Source organism: Antechinus flavipes, chromosome 1 (genome assembly GCF_016432865.1).
Source record: "Antechinus flavipes isolate AdamAnt ecotype Samford, QLD, Australia chromosome 1, AdamAnt_v2, whole genome shotgun sequence".
Lineage (NCBI taxonomy): Eukaryota > Metazoa > Chordata > Mammalia > Dasyuromorphia > Dasyuridae > Antechinus > Antechinus flavipes.
Window position 1 is genome coordinate 588,592,742 of NC_067398.1, and position 19,507 is coordinate 588,612,248.

Genomic DNA, 19,507 nt, shown 5'->3' on the forward strand with positions numbered 1-19,507 from the left:
AAACCAGTGTGAATTAAATATTTGGCATTCTGCTTTGGGTAAAGGTTCTACTTTACAATTCTACATCTAGTATTCAACAGGACTTTGGCAAAAACCTTATTTCAAGTGAGTGACAGAAAGGTCAGTAGAATATAATAGTAAGTGCTTATAGCCACAATCTCAACATATGTATGCAGAGACACATTTTCAACTTAAAAGTGGCTTAAGCTTACTAATGATACAGTATATCATTCATTCAAATTGACAAAGATTTGATAATGTTGGAGATATTGGGACCACGGAAAAATGCTTTAAACAAACAAATCAATAGTCTGTATAGCAAAGAAAATTATTTATTGTAAACAAGATATAAAGTACAACATAAGAAATATTGTGCAAATCTTAAAGTAGTCACAAGAATGTTTTTGACATTACAATGAAATTTCTCTATAATGTTTCCCATGGGGCCAAGTTTTGAAACTGTATATTAAGAAAAAATTTGAAGAGGTAATATTGCTTTTTGGCCTTTACCTGAATGTTTAAAAACTAAACCTGATACATATAAAAATGCTAAAGAAACAATATAATGAAAAATTTCATTGTATATGCCAAACAGCTCACTTTGCTCTACTGTGTATAACATCCACGATACAACAGGATATAATAGAAATACTGTTAATGAAAGTTATGTACTAATTATTCCCACTTCCCCTCTACCCAAAAAATTCCTAAAACAGGACAGTTTTTTTGGTTGTCCTTTTGTTAACTTAAACAATAATCCCCCCTCCCCCACTAACTTTCTAGTTCAATACAGCACACATTATATCCTTATTATATAAGAATTTTTTACTTATAATAGAACCATTTTTCAAAGAGTAACTTATTTTTGATGTCCCTTCTTAAAACTGCAAGATTTTTTTCATTTTCAGATAATTTTTTCACAAAGTGCAGCGTATCTCAAGAGTTTAGGGAAAACACAATGGCATAAACAATTTTTAATTCTACACTGGAAACTGCAGGCAAACTAAAAGTTTAGAACATCGTGAGATGCTTAAAAAGTCATTTGTTTTAACTTCATGACTAAAGACAAAAAGTAAAACACAAGGAGCTATACATTAATAGAATTAAATTTATGAGGTCTCCAGTTTAGGTAGTCCTCTCCAGCCACAAATGGCTTTGTTTTGTCCAATTGTGGAAAACTGCCAGTACTAATTAAAAGTTGACAACTGCATTCACTAACTATAGAGATACGAAGAAACAAGATAATTACTCAGCTAGGAAAAGATGACAATATTTGCAGTAATTAATGCAAACCAACATTACATGTCTACTTCTGTACCATGTTTCTTTTTTTGTCTATACTCTCTTGAAACCACAAAGTACTTTAAAAGGATCCCACTCAAAGTTGGGATCAAATGTGCTAACACATTAGGCACACCAATTCAAAAACTGTGCTGCCTGTTGTCCTGATCAGAAACCTTCAGAAGAAGGAAAGACTCTCTTCCCTCCTCGTGTGCAAATGAAATCTGCCTTTCTGTGAATGCCCGGCCCCCATTCTGCCCATATCTCTGCATTTTCTCATCTCTAACCCAGAGTGGGCCTTTGCCCCAGAAGCCCCGAGAGCCCCAAAGCATCCGGGCCGGAGTGGAAGCACTTTTACATCACTGCTGATAGTGGCTATGACCAACATTAGTTCTGATGTTGTCTTCAGGTGCTCTTACTTTCACTGTGTTGTAGCAGGTGCTGAGGGAGAAGCAATGTCATTTAACTTGCTCACTTCCATCTGCCAGTTGGGGAGCTTCTTAGCAGACAGATGGCGACGGGCGTGCTTGGTCAAATGGTCACTCCTCATGAATCGCCGATCACACATAGGACAGGCAAACTTCTTTTCGCCTGTGTGTGTTCTGCGATGTCGCGAGAGTTCATCTGAGCGGGCAAACTTCCTTTCACAACCTTTCCAGCTACAGCTAAAAGGCTTTTCTCCTAAAACAAAAACAGACAGATCATAATTTTAAAAAAAAACTAGAATGATGACTCGATGTCATCTATGCATTTTATATCATCTATGATATAGAAAAACTACATGATGTGATCCGACTGCTTTTAAAGCCATTCAAAAAGAATGCTATTAATGTTGCCCATGCAAAACTTCCAGATTACCTAATCATACCCCATCACATGTGCCATGTAAAATTGCAAAATATTTCTTATACATAAATGACTCCAGGCTAAGACAAATCAGCTTTTTCAATCATGCATAGTTCAAAGATCAAATTTTCTATAAGCTATTGGTATGCTTACAATACTATTACAACATGCTTTACAAATGTGCCTCTGTTGACAGTCAACAGAATTATAAGTAAAAATCTTTCTAACCAAAGAAGACATAAATCAATCAATACCTGTATGTGTTCTCATGTGGGCTTTTAAGTGAGAACTTTTAAAATAAGTCTTTCCACATCCTGGGTGACTGCAAATGTGACTTCTTATTCTCAATGAGTCAATCTGTGCCGTAACTTTTGTTGTAGAAGGCGCAAAACCTGGAGCAGGAGCAATGGGAGAGAGTCTGGTGCCATTTGGGCTCATCACTGAAGGTTTGGGGTTTTGGACTACAGATTGTGGCACGACAAACATGACAGCACCTTTAGGGACTTGTGTTCCCATAAACACAACAGGCTGGCAAAGGGCTGGCTGTTGACTAGGTGGAGTGTTAGGGACAACTGCTGTTACAACAGGGTTGTTTGTAGGGAGGGGGACCATCTGCGGAACCATCTGGCAAATGACTGGCACGGGTGGAACTCCACTTGCTGATGTAGCACGTGGGGAGACCAACACTGACTTTTGTTTTGGGGAGACAGGAAGTAGCTGGGGGCTACAGATGACAGTCTCTGAAGAAGGCACGGAAATGTCACTTAGAGCAGCACCTGCTTTTTCTTCCACGTGGGCCACCGTGGTGCTCTCACATTTGGCTCTGTTCGGTGACACAGCTGCACACGGCACATTTTTCCTTGTTGTCTCAACACTTAGGTGAGATCTTCTTTTAAAAACATTGTCCTGGTATTTTAGCATACTGGCAGCTTTCATGGGACAGGTTCTGTGATTACACAGTTGAGCATCAGCTGTGTGACGAATTACACTTGTAGCCTGAGCTTTCAAAGGCCTTGGCGCTGGTAACTGGCCCTTATCATTCTCTTCAAAATCACCCCCACGGAGAGGCTTTGAAGTGTCAGCAAATGATTTAAAGTGTCCGGTAGATGGCGCTGACACCACTGAATTGGGTACATGGGAGGCTTCAAAGTCTGATGGACTATAGGGCGGAGTCAAACACTAGAGAAAGAGAAATATAAAAATATTAGCCAAAAAAAAAAAAACCCTGCTAATTCTGTTAACAGCACTGTAAAAAATCTGCTACAGGCAACAACATTAAAGAGTAACTCACAAATGCTGGTATGGCATGGAAGTCGGCTGTGCCAGGTAGCAAGCCCTCCTCAGTTTCCTCGGACACATCAGAGGCTGGTGTAATTGGTCTAATTTCAGTGTATTTCTTGAAATCAGGCTTCCAACTGCAGCAGCTCATGGACATAAGGGCTTCTACAGCCTCAAAATCACTTTTCTCTGTAGAATTGTTCCAGGAACATCTACCTTCTTTTGGTTTTTCAAAAATCATTTCTGCCTGCAAAAAGACAAAATAAGAAATTATCACTACTTTTTCCCAACTAAGTGGTAAACAGAATTACAGTTTAATTTATGAAAACAACCAAGTTATGTGAACACCATTTGATGTTAAAAAAAAAAAAGTTTTTATTCTTTCCTTCCCTATTATGAGACAAATGAAATGGTTACTGTGTTCAGGAGACTGAAAACTTATGTTAGGTACAATAAAAAATAAATCTCACCATGTAGATATTCAGGGGTAAATATTAACTAATATAATGTTCAGGAGATAAAGTATGAATTTGTGTTAACTGGACTTGTAAATCAAGAGAGATGGATCTGAAATCAAATGACTCACTAACCATTAAATGGCCTTGGACAAAAGTTTAGGGTGCATGCATTATATTAATATTACACTTTTGTGTTAAAAAAAAAAAAAGCTGCAAAAATTCTGTGAGCTTTCTTCTCTGGTGTGAATTTCTAATAGAAAAAAATGCCCTCTTTTTCTTATAGAAGCAGAGGGGATATATATAATGGAAACAGGATTGAAGGTTTAGGGGACCTAGGTTACATTTCTGCTTTATAAATATCTTTTAGACAGTGGACCTTCATTTCCTCATCTAAAATGTAGAGATTGGACTACATCAGGGATAGGGATGTCCTTGTTTTTCAAACTATAGTACAAAATAATTTTCTTTTGCATTCCTATGAACTTTGATATGCATTTATGTGAGAAAGGAACCCAGGACACAAAAGACTAAATAATCTTGGAGATTAAATTAAAGAGTAATAATAACTTTGGAAGTTATCTGTGGTAAAGGAGGTCAAATGTTCAGGAAGTTCCTACTCTCATCTTAGCCCGTATTTTATTTTTGCCCACCTGTAACCTTTTACTTGATCAATCATTAAGAAACTAAGCATTACAAGATATAATCAAGCCTTTGAAAAGCTTTCAGTTTACTACTACAGCTCTTCAGGTTAGGTTGGTTTTAAATATCAATTAATTGCTGTATCTTTTATAATTTATGTAAGTTTCTGACTTTAAAGCTTGATTTTTTTTCTAACAGTACTATTGAGGATGTCATATTTGTCACAAGATTTATAAAGAACAAATCACTGAAATCTCTTCCAATAATATTATAGTTTTAATAGCTTAAAACTACACTGAAAAACGGGCTGGCTGAAATCTACTGGTGTCATTCCATCTTTTGTTTTTCTGAGTCAGGAGGGGAAATACATATCTGCAACTCCCGAGAAAGGATGAACGAAAGCATTAGCCAGAGAAGCTCTGGAGGCAGGGACTCCAAAACTGACCGAGTAGGAAGGGAAAGGAACAGGGAGGGGGAGGAAAGGGAGTGGGGAGAGCAGGGCAGGAAAGGGAAGCAGGGGAGGCTCAGGGCGGGGGAGGCAGACGGAGGGAGGAGAATAAGAGGGGGAGGGTAGACAAGGAGGGAGATCCTCTCCGGCTAGCTCTACCAGACGGGGCCGCCCTAACCTCAGAGGCGTGAGGGTGATTCAGGGCGGAACATTCCTCACCGGTCGCACGTCCCCACATCCCTCCTCTGCCATTGGTCCGTTAAGACCGGCGGCGTGAATGGGATTGGCTGCCTCCAGGAAGGGGGCGGGAACTACTTGCAAGGAGGGGGGTTGGGGCCAGAGGCATGTGAACAAAGCATGATCACCGGCTGCTCCCGGACTGGCAGGAAACGTGAACTGGGAATTGCCGCGCGTTCACCTTTCACCTACTTCCTGAAACCGCAGGGGCCCAACCCGCCCCCGCGTCAGGGCGGGAAAGGGAGGAGGGGACTGAAAGTAGCCGCCAACCGCCCAGAAGTCCGCTCCGGAGAAGGGGGGAGGGGAACTTGCCGCACCCTCCCCTTTCCCCCTCCCCCCGCGCCTAAGGGAAGAAGGCTCCCCCGCCTCTTCATGCCTCAAGCCAGCCGCGGTTCCCTTAGGAACCGACAGAGGGGCTGGGCCTCACTTCCCAGCCCAACATGCGCGGGCTAGGTCACCCGGGGACGAGAAGCTGCTCAGCTCCATCTCCCTTGCAGCCCCCCTCAATCCCTGGCGATTGGGGAGGGGCCAGAGCAGCAGCCGCGGAAATCATCCCCACCCCCCCCGCCGGGGGGACCCGGCGCGCCTCAGCCCCGCCCCACGGCCCGAGCGCTGACCCCGCGGCCCCCACGCCCAGCCTGGCTGCTTACAGATAGAGGCCGGGCTCTGCTCCGCCCGCCCCTCCCTCCCCTCCGCCCCCGCCCCCGCCCCGACCGGCGTGGCTGGGCTGAGGCAGCGCGGAGCCCAGCCGCCGCCGCCGCCGCCGCCCCCTCCGCCTCCGCCTCGGGACCTCAGACCACCTCGCAGCCCTCCAGACACTCCGAGGCTCCCCCTCCCCTCCATTTCCGGGAGGCGCAGCCCCCGCCACTCCTTCTGACATGATTTCCCAGACGAGCGGCCCCCAGAGATGTTCCTCCTCCCAGACGGAGCGGAGCTCAGCCCCCACGCGGCGCGTCTCCCTGCCACCCACGTCCCCCCTTCCTCATTTCAATCCCCCGTTTTATCTCGTCCCATTTACAAATCCCTTTCTGGTACTCTGGCACTCCGCCGAGCAGGAGCCCGCTCCCCATCGTTGGACAGCAACTCCCTGCTGTCTCCCATTGCCGATCTGAGCGCGCTTGGAGTCCCCCATTTGTGGCTACCGCAACTCCTACCCCCGCCTTGTTCTCAGTTCCAAATGTCCTGCAGCAGCCCCTTCCCGCTCATCGTCCGCCCCCCTTCCTCATTTCCCCATCCTCCTCATTCTTTAACCCTCTCTTCCTCATATGCTCCAATTAGGACGCCCCCCAAAAAACTTAACTGGCATACAGCCTTACACCTTCCCCTAAACCTGCAAGACCTCTACCTCCCGGTTTACGTACCACTTTCCAGACACTAATTCAGTCCCCCACCCCCATTTACCACCTCCCGTCAATGCACCTGTCCCGGACCCTCCAGAGTAACTGGGAACCCCTCCCCATCCCCCCGCCCTTTCCTAACTGGGTAGATTCTTCCCCCTCACCCTTTCTGTCCCCATCCTTCCCGCTCTCATTCCTGCCCCGGTTTCCCTGCACCCTTAGCCTTGCCTTTTATCCTTCCCGCCCCTTCATTTATCTACTCCGCGGCCCCCCAAATTTTCCCCCTCAGTTACGGGACCCAGGAAGCGACCCCCTCCTGTTTCTCTCTCCATCCCCACTTTCCCCGATGTCCTAGCCTGCAGCCCCTTCCCCTTTTTTCCTTTCATCCTTCATCCGAACTACCTACCTGCCCCAGAGTCCCAATACTTCCCTTCGTAAATTGGTATCCTTCAGACCCCTCGTCTTTCCAACAATCCCTTCCCCGGGTCAGTCCCCCATAAGCTCTTAGCTCCGTCAGCCAAGAGGCGAGAAGGCGAGCCCCCAGCCTTGGACTCTTATAACCCTTCTGCTGAGACGTGCCAGAAGTAAGAGCTCGTTCGTGGGTCGTAGCACCCTTTGGGTCCTCTGGTGAAGTGGTAGCTGCAAAGCAGGGCAAGGGATCGTAAGGCGACTTACCGAAGGCTGCTGCAGGGAAGACCCGAAGTTGAGCATGGCTGGCTAGTAACCCGCTCCAGAGACACGCTTACCGCTCCCGCCGCTACAGCGTTCCTCGCCGTCTGTCCACCCCCCCCATTCAGGTAGCCGCTCAGCCTGCCTAGCGCCGCGGGAGGGGGCGGAGGCGGAGCCTGAGCTGGCCCAATCAGCTGCAAAGGTGTGTGAGGCGCCGACCAATGGGCTCTGGGGACCACGCGTGATCAGCGGCTGCCCGGCAGCGTGAAGCCAGTGTCAGTGGAGCGTGTACACAATCCCGGGCAGCGTGTTCCCCGGGCTCTACCCTAGGGGACTCCCTGCAGTCGCCCCACCTGACTTGATGTCAACCCCCCCTCCGCCTTTCTCTGCCCCCTTCTCTGTCCTCTCCTCCTAGGTGTCTCAGGGGAACGCCTTCGGGATGAGGCTCGGACTAGAGGTGGGTTAACCCGGCTGCAGCGGGTCTACCGGGTACCACGTGGGTGGGGAGAAGGAATTCCCCAGTTCAGGCCCAGCCACCTCCACCCCCACCGCAGCTTGGCAGGCCAGCCCAGTCTGTCCGCCCCGGGCCGTCCGCCTCTGTGCTCCGCCCCGCCCCTGCCCGCTCCCCTCTCCCTTCTCCCGCCGCCCCCGGCCACGCCTCTGTCGGGTAGGCCGGGAGGGGTGGGGTAGGGGTGGGGGGGAGGCAGCCTCTTGGCTTGGCTGGCGGCGAGCGGGCGGCGGCGGTAGTTGCTGCAGCTGAGGGGGCCGGAGCCAAGTGATTTGCATTTAGAGGCGCCTTCGCTCTACATTAGTAGAGAATCTAGGCAGAAACCAGATCCTAGTGATCTCATTTGTTTCATTTAAAAAGCATTTTCTACTTGCGGAGTTTTGTTCCTCCTCATTGGGAAAGAGGGGAAGGAAAGAGGCTGGGAGGGTCCCTGTTGCAGGGTCTGCACATACCTGGCTTCTCTTCCCGTGCCCGTGTACGCGGGCAGATCCCGCTACCTCTTCAAGCAAAATAGGGGTCGCGACCACGTTGTCCTCTTTAAAACTCTTTTGAGTTTTTAGAGAAATGAATTCGTGGGTGAAATGCGCGATGCTACTGGAGAATTAGATTTTAGCTTTTTAGAATGTGAAGTATAGGGGACTGGCGGGAAACATCTCGCCATTTTTGAATGCCGCGAATCATTTCGATACTGAATCAAGTTTTCAGTAATACTCTCCTCACAATATTTTAAGACCTAGGTACATATCCTTGTGTTGTAAACTTAAGTTCCAATCCAGCAAAACTAACTTCCAAACCTCCAAGGGTCGCCAGAGATGTCCTAGGTATGAACCTGGATTTTCACGTTTTTGTTTACTGAGTCCTCAAGCCCAGTAGGGAGTATTTGGTTGCTGGTTATGGCTTATCACGTTTATTGAATAATAACTCCCTGGTAAATTTTACAGCACCTCAGGTCAGCCAAATCCCTGCAGATCCATGTATGTGAAATTTAATTTCAGACCCACATATTTTGATATGCGTCCCTATCATCATGGTTTTCTGAGCTTAGCACAGTACCCAGCTATTGGAGAAGCTTAATAAATGTTAGTTGATTAAGTAGAATTAGTGGATCCTCTTTTGTTCCTAAAACATAGTACCTAGAGTTTTTCCTCACTTTGGCTATCTTTTGACCTTATATTGATGCACATCTACTACAGAAACACAAATTCTGAGATTTAAAATCCATTTCTGATGGAAGACCAAAAGGGAATACAGGCTAGCATAGCAGTATTTCAACTCCCAAGTTAAATTTAATATGTACTTTAAAAAAAAAAAAAACCAAGCTGTAGGTAATAGAAATGTTTAGTGTTCTACCATCTTTTTTTTGTATTAAATATGTTTATGCTTGACAATTTCACAATTACAATAGAATATTTAAATTTTTTTAACCTATTATGTAAAATAAACATTCTACTTCCAGCTCTAAAACTGGCTTACATTACTGAGTTTCTCAAGTTTTCACTTGTCTGATTAGAATGCTATGCCTTCTTTTCTGCCTATGGCAGAGAAGAGGAATTGGGATATTTAGGTATTTAAAAGTTTTTTAAAATTAGATTTTTTAAATCTATAAATTGTTTTGAATATAGCAAATATGCTAGTTAAGTCAAATATAATACATTTATTCAGTGCCAAAAGATGCTTGGGAAACTGTGCAGAAGAAACCTGAATGGGCTTCTATCATTGCTTCTCCCGAATCAGCTGGAAAGTTTCCAGTTCGATGGTGCCAGGCAATTTTTCCTTCCTTCCCCCTTCCCTTGTTTCTGTCTGCAGGGTTGTCCCTTATTCCGGGCTTCCTTCCGCTGTCTGCCCCATCCTGTTGATATAAGCAGGCTGTGCTAAAGCAGCTCAGCTGGGTTTTAGCACCTGCTGCAGTTAGAGGAAGCATTCTGTCTACACTAGAAACTATTTCCTGTCAGGGGCTGTTCCATATAGTTGAGTCACATCACAGTTTAGCATCAGGTTATCCTGCAAGACCTAAACGCAATTAGATTTCAGAGAATGCAGAGCCTTCTCCTCTGCACCAAAGTATGCTGTAGAAATACAATCTAAACAGGGGAAACCAGGACAAGATTCTATGCTGCATGGGGAGTAAGAGGGACTGGTAGAGAGTTGAATGAGCAGGAGCAGTATAGATTTTGAGATATCCAAAAATATTGTAACATATCCGAGCTGGAAGTGAGCTTCCTCCCCTAGATTCAAAGAAAAAAGCAAAGAGGTAAAAGTTGCTGTTTCTAACAATGACCTTGGAGAACACTAGTTTGGAATAGACGAGGAGATAACTTTTACCTCATGTTTTTCTATTAATCTGGACTAATGTTTGCTTCAGAGATAGAATTACTTATCTGACACACAAAGCAAAAAAACAAAAAACAAAAAAAACCCTATTTGGTGAACAATATTTAAAAGATGGACCTTCCTTTCCTAATGTTGATAAATCTTCAAAGTTGCTGGCTCTAGGTCTGATCTATAGGCAGATAAACCATGCTGCCAGCTTTTCCTTAGAACTGATCTATGACCCCAAGGCTTTCTCCTGTACCAATTCCTGTACCTGAATTAATCTCTAATCTGTGATTAAACACTAAACTTAGACCCATTTTGTTTTCTGACCTTTTTTGTTCTTCACTCGTCTGACTCTTCATGATCCCATCTGGGGTTTTCTTGACAAAGATATCAATGTATTTTGCCATTTCTTTCTCCAGTGAAGATAAGTGACTTCTCCAGCATCACACAAATAGTAACTGTCTGAGACTGGATTTGAATTTGGGTCTTGACTCCTAGTCCAATAGTCTTAACCACTGAGTGACTTAGTTTCCTCCTCTCTTATAGCTGACCTTAATTACCTTTCCTCTCTTCCTGTTTTTCTTCCTCCTAGAATCTTAGGGCCCTTGCTTCTGAAGCATCTTTCCTTCAGCATAGCAGAGCCATATTGTGTTTACATACAAACATTACTGTATAATATAAGAGAAAAATACTAAGAAATATTGCATGAGAGGTAAGGCAAAAGTCCACATAAAAGAATTATGTTTACTTGTCTATACAGAATTTATTCCTAAGACATTATAGTTATCATATCACAATTTGGAATCAGGTTGTTCAAGAAGACCTGAACACAATTTCATAAAAGATAATTCCTTATCTTTTAGTTTTAGGTTATTTTCAAGATAAGTAAATTTGAGAGAGAGTTGTACTCCCCCATACCTAGAACACTCCCTATGTCTGTTTCCTATCTTTTGTAGCTTCAACTCTCAGGCAAAATCCTACCTTCTCCAAGAAGGCTTTCCCAGTCCTCTTTAATCTTAGTATCTTTTCTTTGAGATTACCTCCAATTTACCCTGTATAGGCTCTAGTTATACATACTGTTCACATGTCATCTCCCCCATTAGACTGGGAGCTACTTGAAAACAGGGACTTAGTAGAGGATCTGGCATATAGTAGGTGCTTAATAAATGCTGGTCAACTGACTGGCAACCCTACTTCTCTGTAACAAGCTTAGTATCTGGTGCAATGGCACCAGATTTGGGGGTCTTAAAATTTTGGATTGTATTTTGGCTTTGACGCTTAATGTCCATGTAACCTTCTCTGGCACTCAATTTCATCAACTCTAAAACTGAAGGGATTGGGTTAGATGCAGGTATAAGTCAAAAAGTCAAATAGGTAATAAAATTCTTCCCCTCACCCCATTTAGTTAACCACCCAATTTATAACAGATCTCACAATCCAAGAAAGGGACTAGTATTCAATGTAAATTAAATTTCCAGAAATAATCACTTGAAGTAGGAAAGACTCTCCAGTTATATGGTTATATCTTTCAAGGGTTGTGGGAGGGATAACAGATGGTGATACCCACAGAAGGTCTAAAAAAAAATACAACAGAGGAAGGTCTATAGAGTTTAGGCAGATTATTTAATCCCTGTCTCCATTCAAGGTTCAATTCTAGTGCTACCTCCTACACAAGACCCTTTCTTAATTCTCCCAGGTAGTACTCATCACTCCTCCTTGCAAATGATTGCATTTGCTTATTCCTAAATATGATATTTCTGCTTATAGAATGTAAACTTCCTGAAATCAGTACTTGGCATCTGGTAGGTACCTGTCAGGTCAAGTCAACAAGCCCTTTCTATGTGCCAGGTGCTGTGAGGCTCAGAATGGTGAGTGACCACCATGTAATAAAAAAAGCTGGAGATATCTCTAGGAGCAAAATGAAGGCTTATTATCGGTTCTCCCCAGAAGCTTCCCTCCAATGGAGCCAGAGGAGGCACTTCTGGAGACAGGTCAGCAGTTTAAATAATTCCTAATACAAATACTTCTCTCCCCACTGACCCTCACCCTTATTGGCTGAGGGTCTCACATTCTACATGAGGGAACTACTCAGGAGATTGAACTTTGGCCAATAAGTACATAGCTGCCCATATTTGATGGAGGTAGGAAAAAAATGATGTCGTGGAAAAATAGCAGGAAGGGGAAGTAGGTATGTCTTTCTGGCCTACTCCAACTCTGGGGTAAATGAAGCCTTACTTGATTTTCACAACTGTCTTTTAGTTCAGTACTATTCTAGATGCTGGGAATACTCAGAAAACAGTTCCTTGCCCCCAATCTAATGGAGAACATACAAAACAACTCTTGTATGTATAAACAAAATACATACTGGATAAATTGGATCTAATCTCAGATCGAAGACTAGCACTAAGTGGGATCTGGAAAGCTATTTTGGGGGGAGGGGAGCAGAAGGTAAGATTTGAGCTGGGAACTGAAGCAAGTCGGGTAAAGAGTGGAAAGAAAATACGGAACTTTGGGTGATTTATGGGAAAGACAAGGATTTCATAAAACACTAATGGAAAGTATGCCTACACTAATAAGGCCCACCAAAGTATCTTTAATTGATGCCTGACTTATAAATTCATTCATTCCTCTAGTTTGTTTTGTTTTTTAAAGCATTACAGTTTACTTTAAACAAGTTAGCCTCACTGGCTAATATATGACAATGAACCCACTCTTTTTTTTTTTTTTTAATTTTTAATAGCTTTTTATTTACAAGTTATATGCATGGGTAATTTTACAGCATTGACAATTGCCAACCTTTTGTTCCAATTTTTCCCCTCCTTCCCCCCACCTTCTCCCCTAGACAGCAGGATGACCAATACATGTTAAATATATTAAAGTATAAATTAAATACAAAATAAGTATACATGTCCAAACCATTATTTTGCTGTACAAAAAGAATCGGACTCTGAAATATTGTACAATTAGCCTGTGAAGGAAATCAAAAAATGGAGGCAGGCAAAATTATAGGGATTGGGAATTCGATTTAATGGTTCTTAGTCATCTCCCAGAGTTCTTTTGCTAAGTGTAGCTGATTCAGTTCATTACTGTTCCATTAGAACTGATTTGTTTCATCTCATTGCTGAAGATGACCAGGCCCATCAGAATTGATCATCATATAGTATTGTTGTTAAAGTATATAATGATCTCCTGGTCCTGCTCATTTCACTCAGCATCAGTTCATGTAAGTCTCTCCAGGCCTTTCTGAAATCATCCTGCTGGTCATTTCTATATAGAATATAAAATTTATTCAGCCATTCTCCAATTGGTGGGCATCTACTCAGTTTCCAGTTTCTGGCCACTACAAAGAGGGCTGCCACAAACATTCTTGCATATACATATCCCTTTCCCTTCTTTGTGATCTCTTTGGGATATAAGCCCAGTAGAAGCCATTCTCCAATTGATAAGTGGTCAAAGGATATGAACAGACAATTCTCAGACGAAGAAATTGAAACAATAATTTTAACCATATGAAAAGATGCTCCAAGTCATTATTAATCAGAGAAATGCAAATTAAGACAACTCTGAGATACCACTACACACCTGTCAGATTGGCTAGAATGTTGGAGGGGATGTGGGAAAACTGGGACACTCATACGTTGTTGGTGGAATTGTGAATACATCCAGCCATTCTGGAGAGCAATTTGGAGCTATGCTCAAAAAGTTATCAAACTGTGCGTACCCTTTGATCCAGCAGTGCTACTACTGGGCTTATATCCCAAAGAGATCTTAAAGAAGGGAAAAGGACCGGTATGTGCAGAATATTTGTAGTGGCCAGAAACTGGAAATTGAGTAGATGCTCATCAATTGGAAAATGGCTGAACCCACTCTTAATAGCTAACATTTGATCAATGTAATGTTCAATGAATGAAAATATGAAAAAATATTTAAGTTTTTACTATGTGCTAAGCACACTACTAAGCACTAGGAAACAAGCAAAATTAAAGTCAGTTCCTACCCTCAATGGACTTGCACTACTACAATTGGAAAACAATGTATTAGGAGAAGAATGGCCAGGGAAGGCTATTTTAGTTTGGAATGACTGCCAAAAGGAGTAGATTGACACACCCTTTACTGTAATTTTGGAGGTAGTGATTTAATTAAGGTTCAAATAGGAAGGCTAGAGAAGGAAACAGTTATGCAGAGTTTGGAGGGAAGCAATACCCAGCTGACTTCAAGAAAATAGCAGAAGTATAAAATGAAGCAGGGTTGGAGGGAGTACCCAACCTGATATGATGAACCCTAGGTCTGATACTCTTGGATTAGGACCTCTGGGCTCTTGGACAGAATCTAATTTTTTCTAGGGTTTAAGAATCAAAAAATAGAGAACTCATCTAACAGCTAGCTTCTGAAAACCCATAGGTGACATTGATGAAGTCCTGGGTATCCAGGTAGGTGTAGCAGAGAAAGCTGGAAGCATGGATAATATTAAAATATTCCCTGAGGCAAGCAGGGAAGAGCACGGATAGGATTATCTCAGTCTTAAATGGGCCTTTTGTTCTTAAGTAGGTCTTTTGTGCCAGTGGATTTTGGGTTACAGTTCTAGCCCAAGTGGAGATCTCCAAAACCTCATCTTTACTCTATCCAATAAAAAAGCCAAGTCATGTCAACCCTTTCCCATGCTCCCTCTCCTCCATTCCCGCTATAAAAGATATGCTCATACTGTAAATCCTTGCTAAACTTCTTTGGGAATTTAACCCACCAGCTAGTGGCAGAATCCGACTTTTTCCTTGTTATAGCTAACTCCTTGTCATTAGTTCACTTACTAAGCATCATAATAATTTAAATTCCTAGTAGTTCTCCCACTTGCCAAGCTTTAAGGGCATCTTCCTTGTTAATTTTAAGTTCCATTAGGAACTTGTCTTTCCCTTGTTAAACGTTAAAACTCCTTTCCTTAATAATTTCTCTTAGAATTTAGCTCACTCTTAGCAGCTTAATAAAGTCTTTGCCTCTTGATTTGGAGTTCTATGTCTACAAATTATTTTTGAGACAACTCTCGACAACAGCTTATAACTCCAACATACTTTGGGGGCATCACTCCTGAACCTCAACAATATTGGCAACGGGAGTGAGGAAACATTGGGCCTTGTGATCAATTATGAACTAAATAAGCTTCAAAGAAATCTCTGGATTGATTAAAAAGTAAAAAATTTTGAATTTAGGAAGTATTTATTCCTTCTACATCCCAGGAGATAGACGAGGCTCTCTCCCCTCTCCCACTCTGGAAAATCTGCAAAAAATGTTTTGACCCTCTCTTTGTACTAGTAAAGAATTCTAATGTTTTCTTTTATGGCATATTTAAAATACTTTATTTCTAAAATGTGTTAACTATACATATAGTTTAGGCATTAATGAATTTATAAACTTTTTCTGTGTCATATATTGGTCTTTGTGTGTCTGTAGCTTCCATAAACTAACTCCCCCAAAAAAAATTCCCATTAAATTTCTTATGTAGATCCAAGATACACTGAAACTGAAACTGGGACAGTCAAGATGTGAGATAACTACTGAATTTCTTCATTAGAGATTTTCAAAAGCAACTGCTATAATAACTTACTAGGCAAACTAGATGGGATTCTTTTAGTAGTATGGATTAGTCTAAATAGCCATTGAAGTCCCTCCTAAAAAGAGACAATAAAATTCTGTAATAGTTTCGCTGGGATTTGTGGTTTATTTTTTTCCTGAATCAAGTGTGTTTTTGATAATAGAATATTTTCAGTTGGATGTATTGTGTTTTGTTTTGTTTTTTCCTGAATCTAGTGAGTTTATTTTTTAATGTTTTATTGATGTCTATTTTATAGTTGTTGAGTCATTATTCAATTGTGTTCAACTCTTTAGCATTTGGACTTTTCTTGGCAAAGGTACTGGAGTGTTTTGCTACTTCCTTTTCCAGCTCATTTTACATATGAGGAAACTGAGAAAAACATGGATAAGTGGTCCAGGGTCCCCAGCTACTAAGGTTAGATTTGAACTCTTGGAAATGAATCTTCCTGACTCCAGGCCCAGAATTCTATCCCCTGCTTACCTTTTTTTATAGTTATTTCTCAATAATTCAATTTCTCAATAACTCCTCCCATTGAATCCTTGCTTGTAAAAAAAAAAAAAAAAAAAAACAGCTGCACAAAACAAACATGTCCGACAGCATGTGCAACAACATTTTCTACACTATTGATATCGCACCTCAAAGTGTTTCTCTGGAACCAAGGTTACTTTAAGATATATGCATGAATATTTTGGTATGGATAGATATCTGTTCTGAGATCTGGCTCACTCTCCAAGAAAAATAGCAATATGACACTGAAGGGAGCAGGGGATATCCCAATTCCTTTCCACCCAAAACTGACTCTAAGTGGATAGAATTATACTTAACACATAGCAAAAATTTTAAGTCTAGGCTCCTAGTGGATTCCAAATTAAAAGGCACCCTCCCTAATCCACTCACAAAAGGGACAATACTAACTTCCTGTTAAGCTCCTTCCTACCAACCCTGTCTTCACAAAAGTTCTTCAGAATAGGAGGTAAACTCATTTAACCTAGCAAAACAAACAAAAATCCTGGGGAAAGTTATACTGATTAGAAGAAACCAAAGAATATGCAAGAGTCTGTGCTCTTCAATTCAAACCAGGAAAAAGAATTAGAACACTGAGGTGAAACTTGCTTTCATCAGTCTTGAAGTCTGCAAACTTTGTCAAGGGATAGGTTGGAGGACTGGCCTTTATATCAGTCCAGCTCTGAAAGGTTCCCTACAGCTATTCAAAGTTGTGTTCTGGGAGGGTCACATTGAGTGGGGAGGGTGGGAGAGGGAAGGTGCATCATGCTAGAAGGGGTCAGGGCCAAGATCCAAGACTAACTCACTGTAATTTTTTTTAATTGAAGTTTTTTATTTTCAAAACATATGCAAGGATAATTTTGCAATACTGACTTTGAAAAATCCTGTGTTCCAATTTTCCCCCCTTCCCCTCACCCCTTCCCTTAGATAGCAAGTAATCCAATATATGTTAAACATGGTAAAAATATATGTTAAATCCAATATGAGCATACATATTTATATAATTATCTTGCTGCACCAAAAAAAAAGATCAAAAAGGTAAAGAAAATGAGAAAATAAAATTCAAGCAAGCTGCAATAAAAAGAGTGAAAATGTTTTGTTGTGATCCACACTCAGTTCCTACTCTGCTTTCTCTGGATGCAGATGGCTCTCATCATCACAAAATCATTGTAACTGGCCTGAATCATCTCATTGTTGAAAAGGGCCACATCCATCAGAAATGATCATCATAAAATCTTGTTGTCATGTACAATGATCTCCTGGTTCTGCTCATTTCACTCAGTATCAGTTCCTGTAAGTCTCTCCAAGCCTCTCTGAAATCATCCTTATGATCGTTTCTTATGGAACAATAATATTCCATGTGTGGATGAAATTGGAGAGCTTAATTTAATTTAATAAAAAGCTGGAGAGATCTCTAGGAGCACAGCAAAAGTTTATTGTAGGTCCTGGAGCAAGCGTTGGAAAGGAGGCGGCACCTTTTGGGACAGGTTTTACACCTTAATTTGTTCGTAAGCAAACGCCCCTCTCACCACTGACCATCATCCCCATTGCCTGAGGGTCTTACATTCGGAATGAGGAAACTATCCAGGAAATTGAACTTTGGCCAATAAGAACATAGTTGCCCATATTTGATTGAAGTAGGGAGAAAATGATGTCATGGGAAGATGGCAGGAAAGGGATTTAGGTATGCCCTTGAGTCAATGCTCAAGGACCTTTAAGCCTACTCAAACTCTGAAGATGAAGCCTTACTCAATTTTCACAACTGCCTTGAGAGATCTCACCTTGTCTCATTCATTCCATAACATTAATATACCATATCACTGTACTCTTAAGAGAGCCACTTTGCCAATCAGAACCACAGCACAAATCGTTGGCAGAACTACCCTGACTTTCAATATTGCTAGGACACCATTACTGGGAAAGATAGATATATGTCCGTCTGCTTTTGGTACAAATGTGTTTGAGTCCCTGAGTCCTCTGTTCTGGGTGGTTGATTGAATAGAATGACAGAGCAGATGACACTTTTCTTGGTGGGAAGAGCTGAGCTGCTCCCTTTTTCCATTCTCACCTCCACCTCAAAGTCTGGGGCTAGGTCCCTTCTTTCCCCTAGATAGGAGTAGAAGAAATGTGATTGATTACTATCCTTGCCTTGGGATCCTGATTTACATTAAAATAAACTCTGATGAAATCTGGAAAAAAAAAAGAATTAAAAATTTGTGCTTTGCTCTCCACACTGTATTTCTTAAAATACTTCTTAAAGTGTTCTCCAACAACCTCAGGAGTCTCTGCTCATAGAGATAAGCAGTGTTGAAGCAGAGTATTCATTTTCTCAATAAGTAGCCACATCTTCATAGGAAGCCCCACCTTCCCTTGGCCAAACCACAGAAAAAACACACCAGGCCTGGGTGGAAGTATAGGTATATTCTGTTAATACTAGTAACCTGAGTCTCAACCATTTCATTTTAGAGGTGAATAAACAGACACCTTAAGGTGACTTGTCCAAGGTCATTCATCTAGGTAATGAGAAATTCCAATCTCCTGGCTTCTGACCTAGCTTCTTTCCATTACTATATAATCGTTTCTTTTAGTCATAAAATTTCAGAATGTTAGGATTGGAAAGGATATCAGAGGTCATGTCAATCTTAAGAAAAATTACTTCTTCCACACCTCCTACAAGTAATCACCTATATCCTCATTTCATTTGCAGTGAAAATTAACATATTACTTCCTGTGGAAGCCAATTCTACTTTGGATGGTTGTTGTTTTGACTTTTCCTGACCCCTTTTGGGTTTTCTTGGCAAAGATACTGCAGTGGTTGGCCATTTCCTTCTCCAGCTCATTTTATAGATGAGGAAACTGAGGCAAACAGAATTAAGTAACTTGCTCAAGGTTACACAATTGGTAAGTGTAGGTGATGTCTGGGTTTGGAATCAGCAGATTCCCTTGTCCTGCATTCAAATCTAGCTTCATGACCCCCAGCAAGTGCTTAACTCTGCCTCAATTTCATCAAAGGATTCAATGACACCAGCAACAACTTTATGGCCAGCTTATCAGTACTTTAAGGTTTGCAAAGCATTTCAAAGATTCTCATAATGATCCAAAAGAATAGGTGCTTTTATTTATCACCATTTTATAGATATGGAAACTGAGGCTGATACTTGTTTGGCATTATACAGTATCTGAGGCAGATTATGAACTTCCTGACTCCTATGTCCAGTTTTCTCTCCACTGCACCTTATACTGAAATCTTGACTCTCTACAGCTTTTACCTATGAGTACCCTCTAATGATTGTCTATGGATCTGCCAAATTAATATTCCTAAAATTCAGGCCCGGTTTTGCTATTTCTATACTCAAAACTCTTCATTAGTATCATTATACTTAATGGGATAAAATATAAAAT

At 41.8% G+C, this 19,507-nt stretch overlaps 1 protein-coding gene across 1 annotated transcript; it reads right to left on the minus strand.

Moving 5' to 3' along the window:
• Positions 1 to 316: 316 nt before the first annotated feature.
• On the minus strand, positions 317 to 7,316 carry KLF10 (KLF transcription factor 10). Its single transcript, XM_051970955.1, has 4 exons — positions 7,200 to 7,316; positions 3,419 to 3,652; positions 2,382 to 3,306; positions 317 to 1,962 (listed from the first exon to the last, which is right to left on the minus strand). Exons 1-4 carry the CDS (start codon positions 7,233 to 7,235, stop codon positions 1,703 to 1,705), a joined length of 1,455 nt encoding a protein of 484 aa, XP_051826915.1. The 5' UTR covers positions 7,236 to 7,316; the 3' UTR covers positions 317 to 1,702.
• Positions 7,317 to 19,507: the final 12,191 nt, after the last annotated feature.

Bases quoted from the DNA above. Each gene is read 5' to 3' on its own strand.
- KLF10 (XM_051970955.1), bottom strand. From the start codon at position 7,235: ATGCTCAACTTCGGGTCTTCCCTGCAGCAGCCTTCG. The intron at 3,653-7,199 runs GTAAGTCGCCTT...GTCTTTTTGCAG, and splicing joins CTTCCCTGCAGCAGCCTTCG to GCAGAAATGATTTTTGAAAA. The intron at 1,963-2,381 runs GTATTGATTGAT...TTTTTGTTTTAG, and splicing joins CCACATGAGAACACATACAG to GAGAAAAGCCTTTTAGCTGT.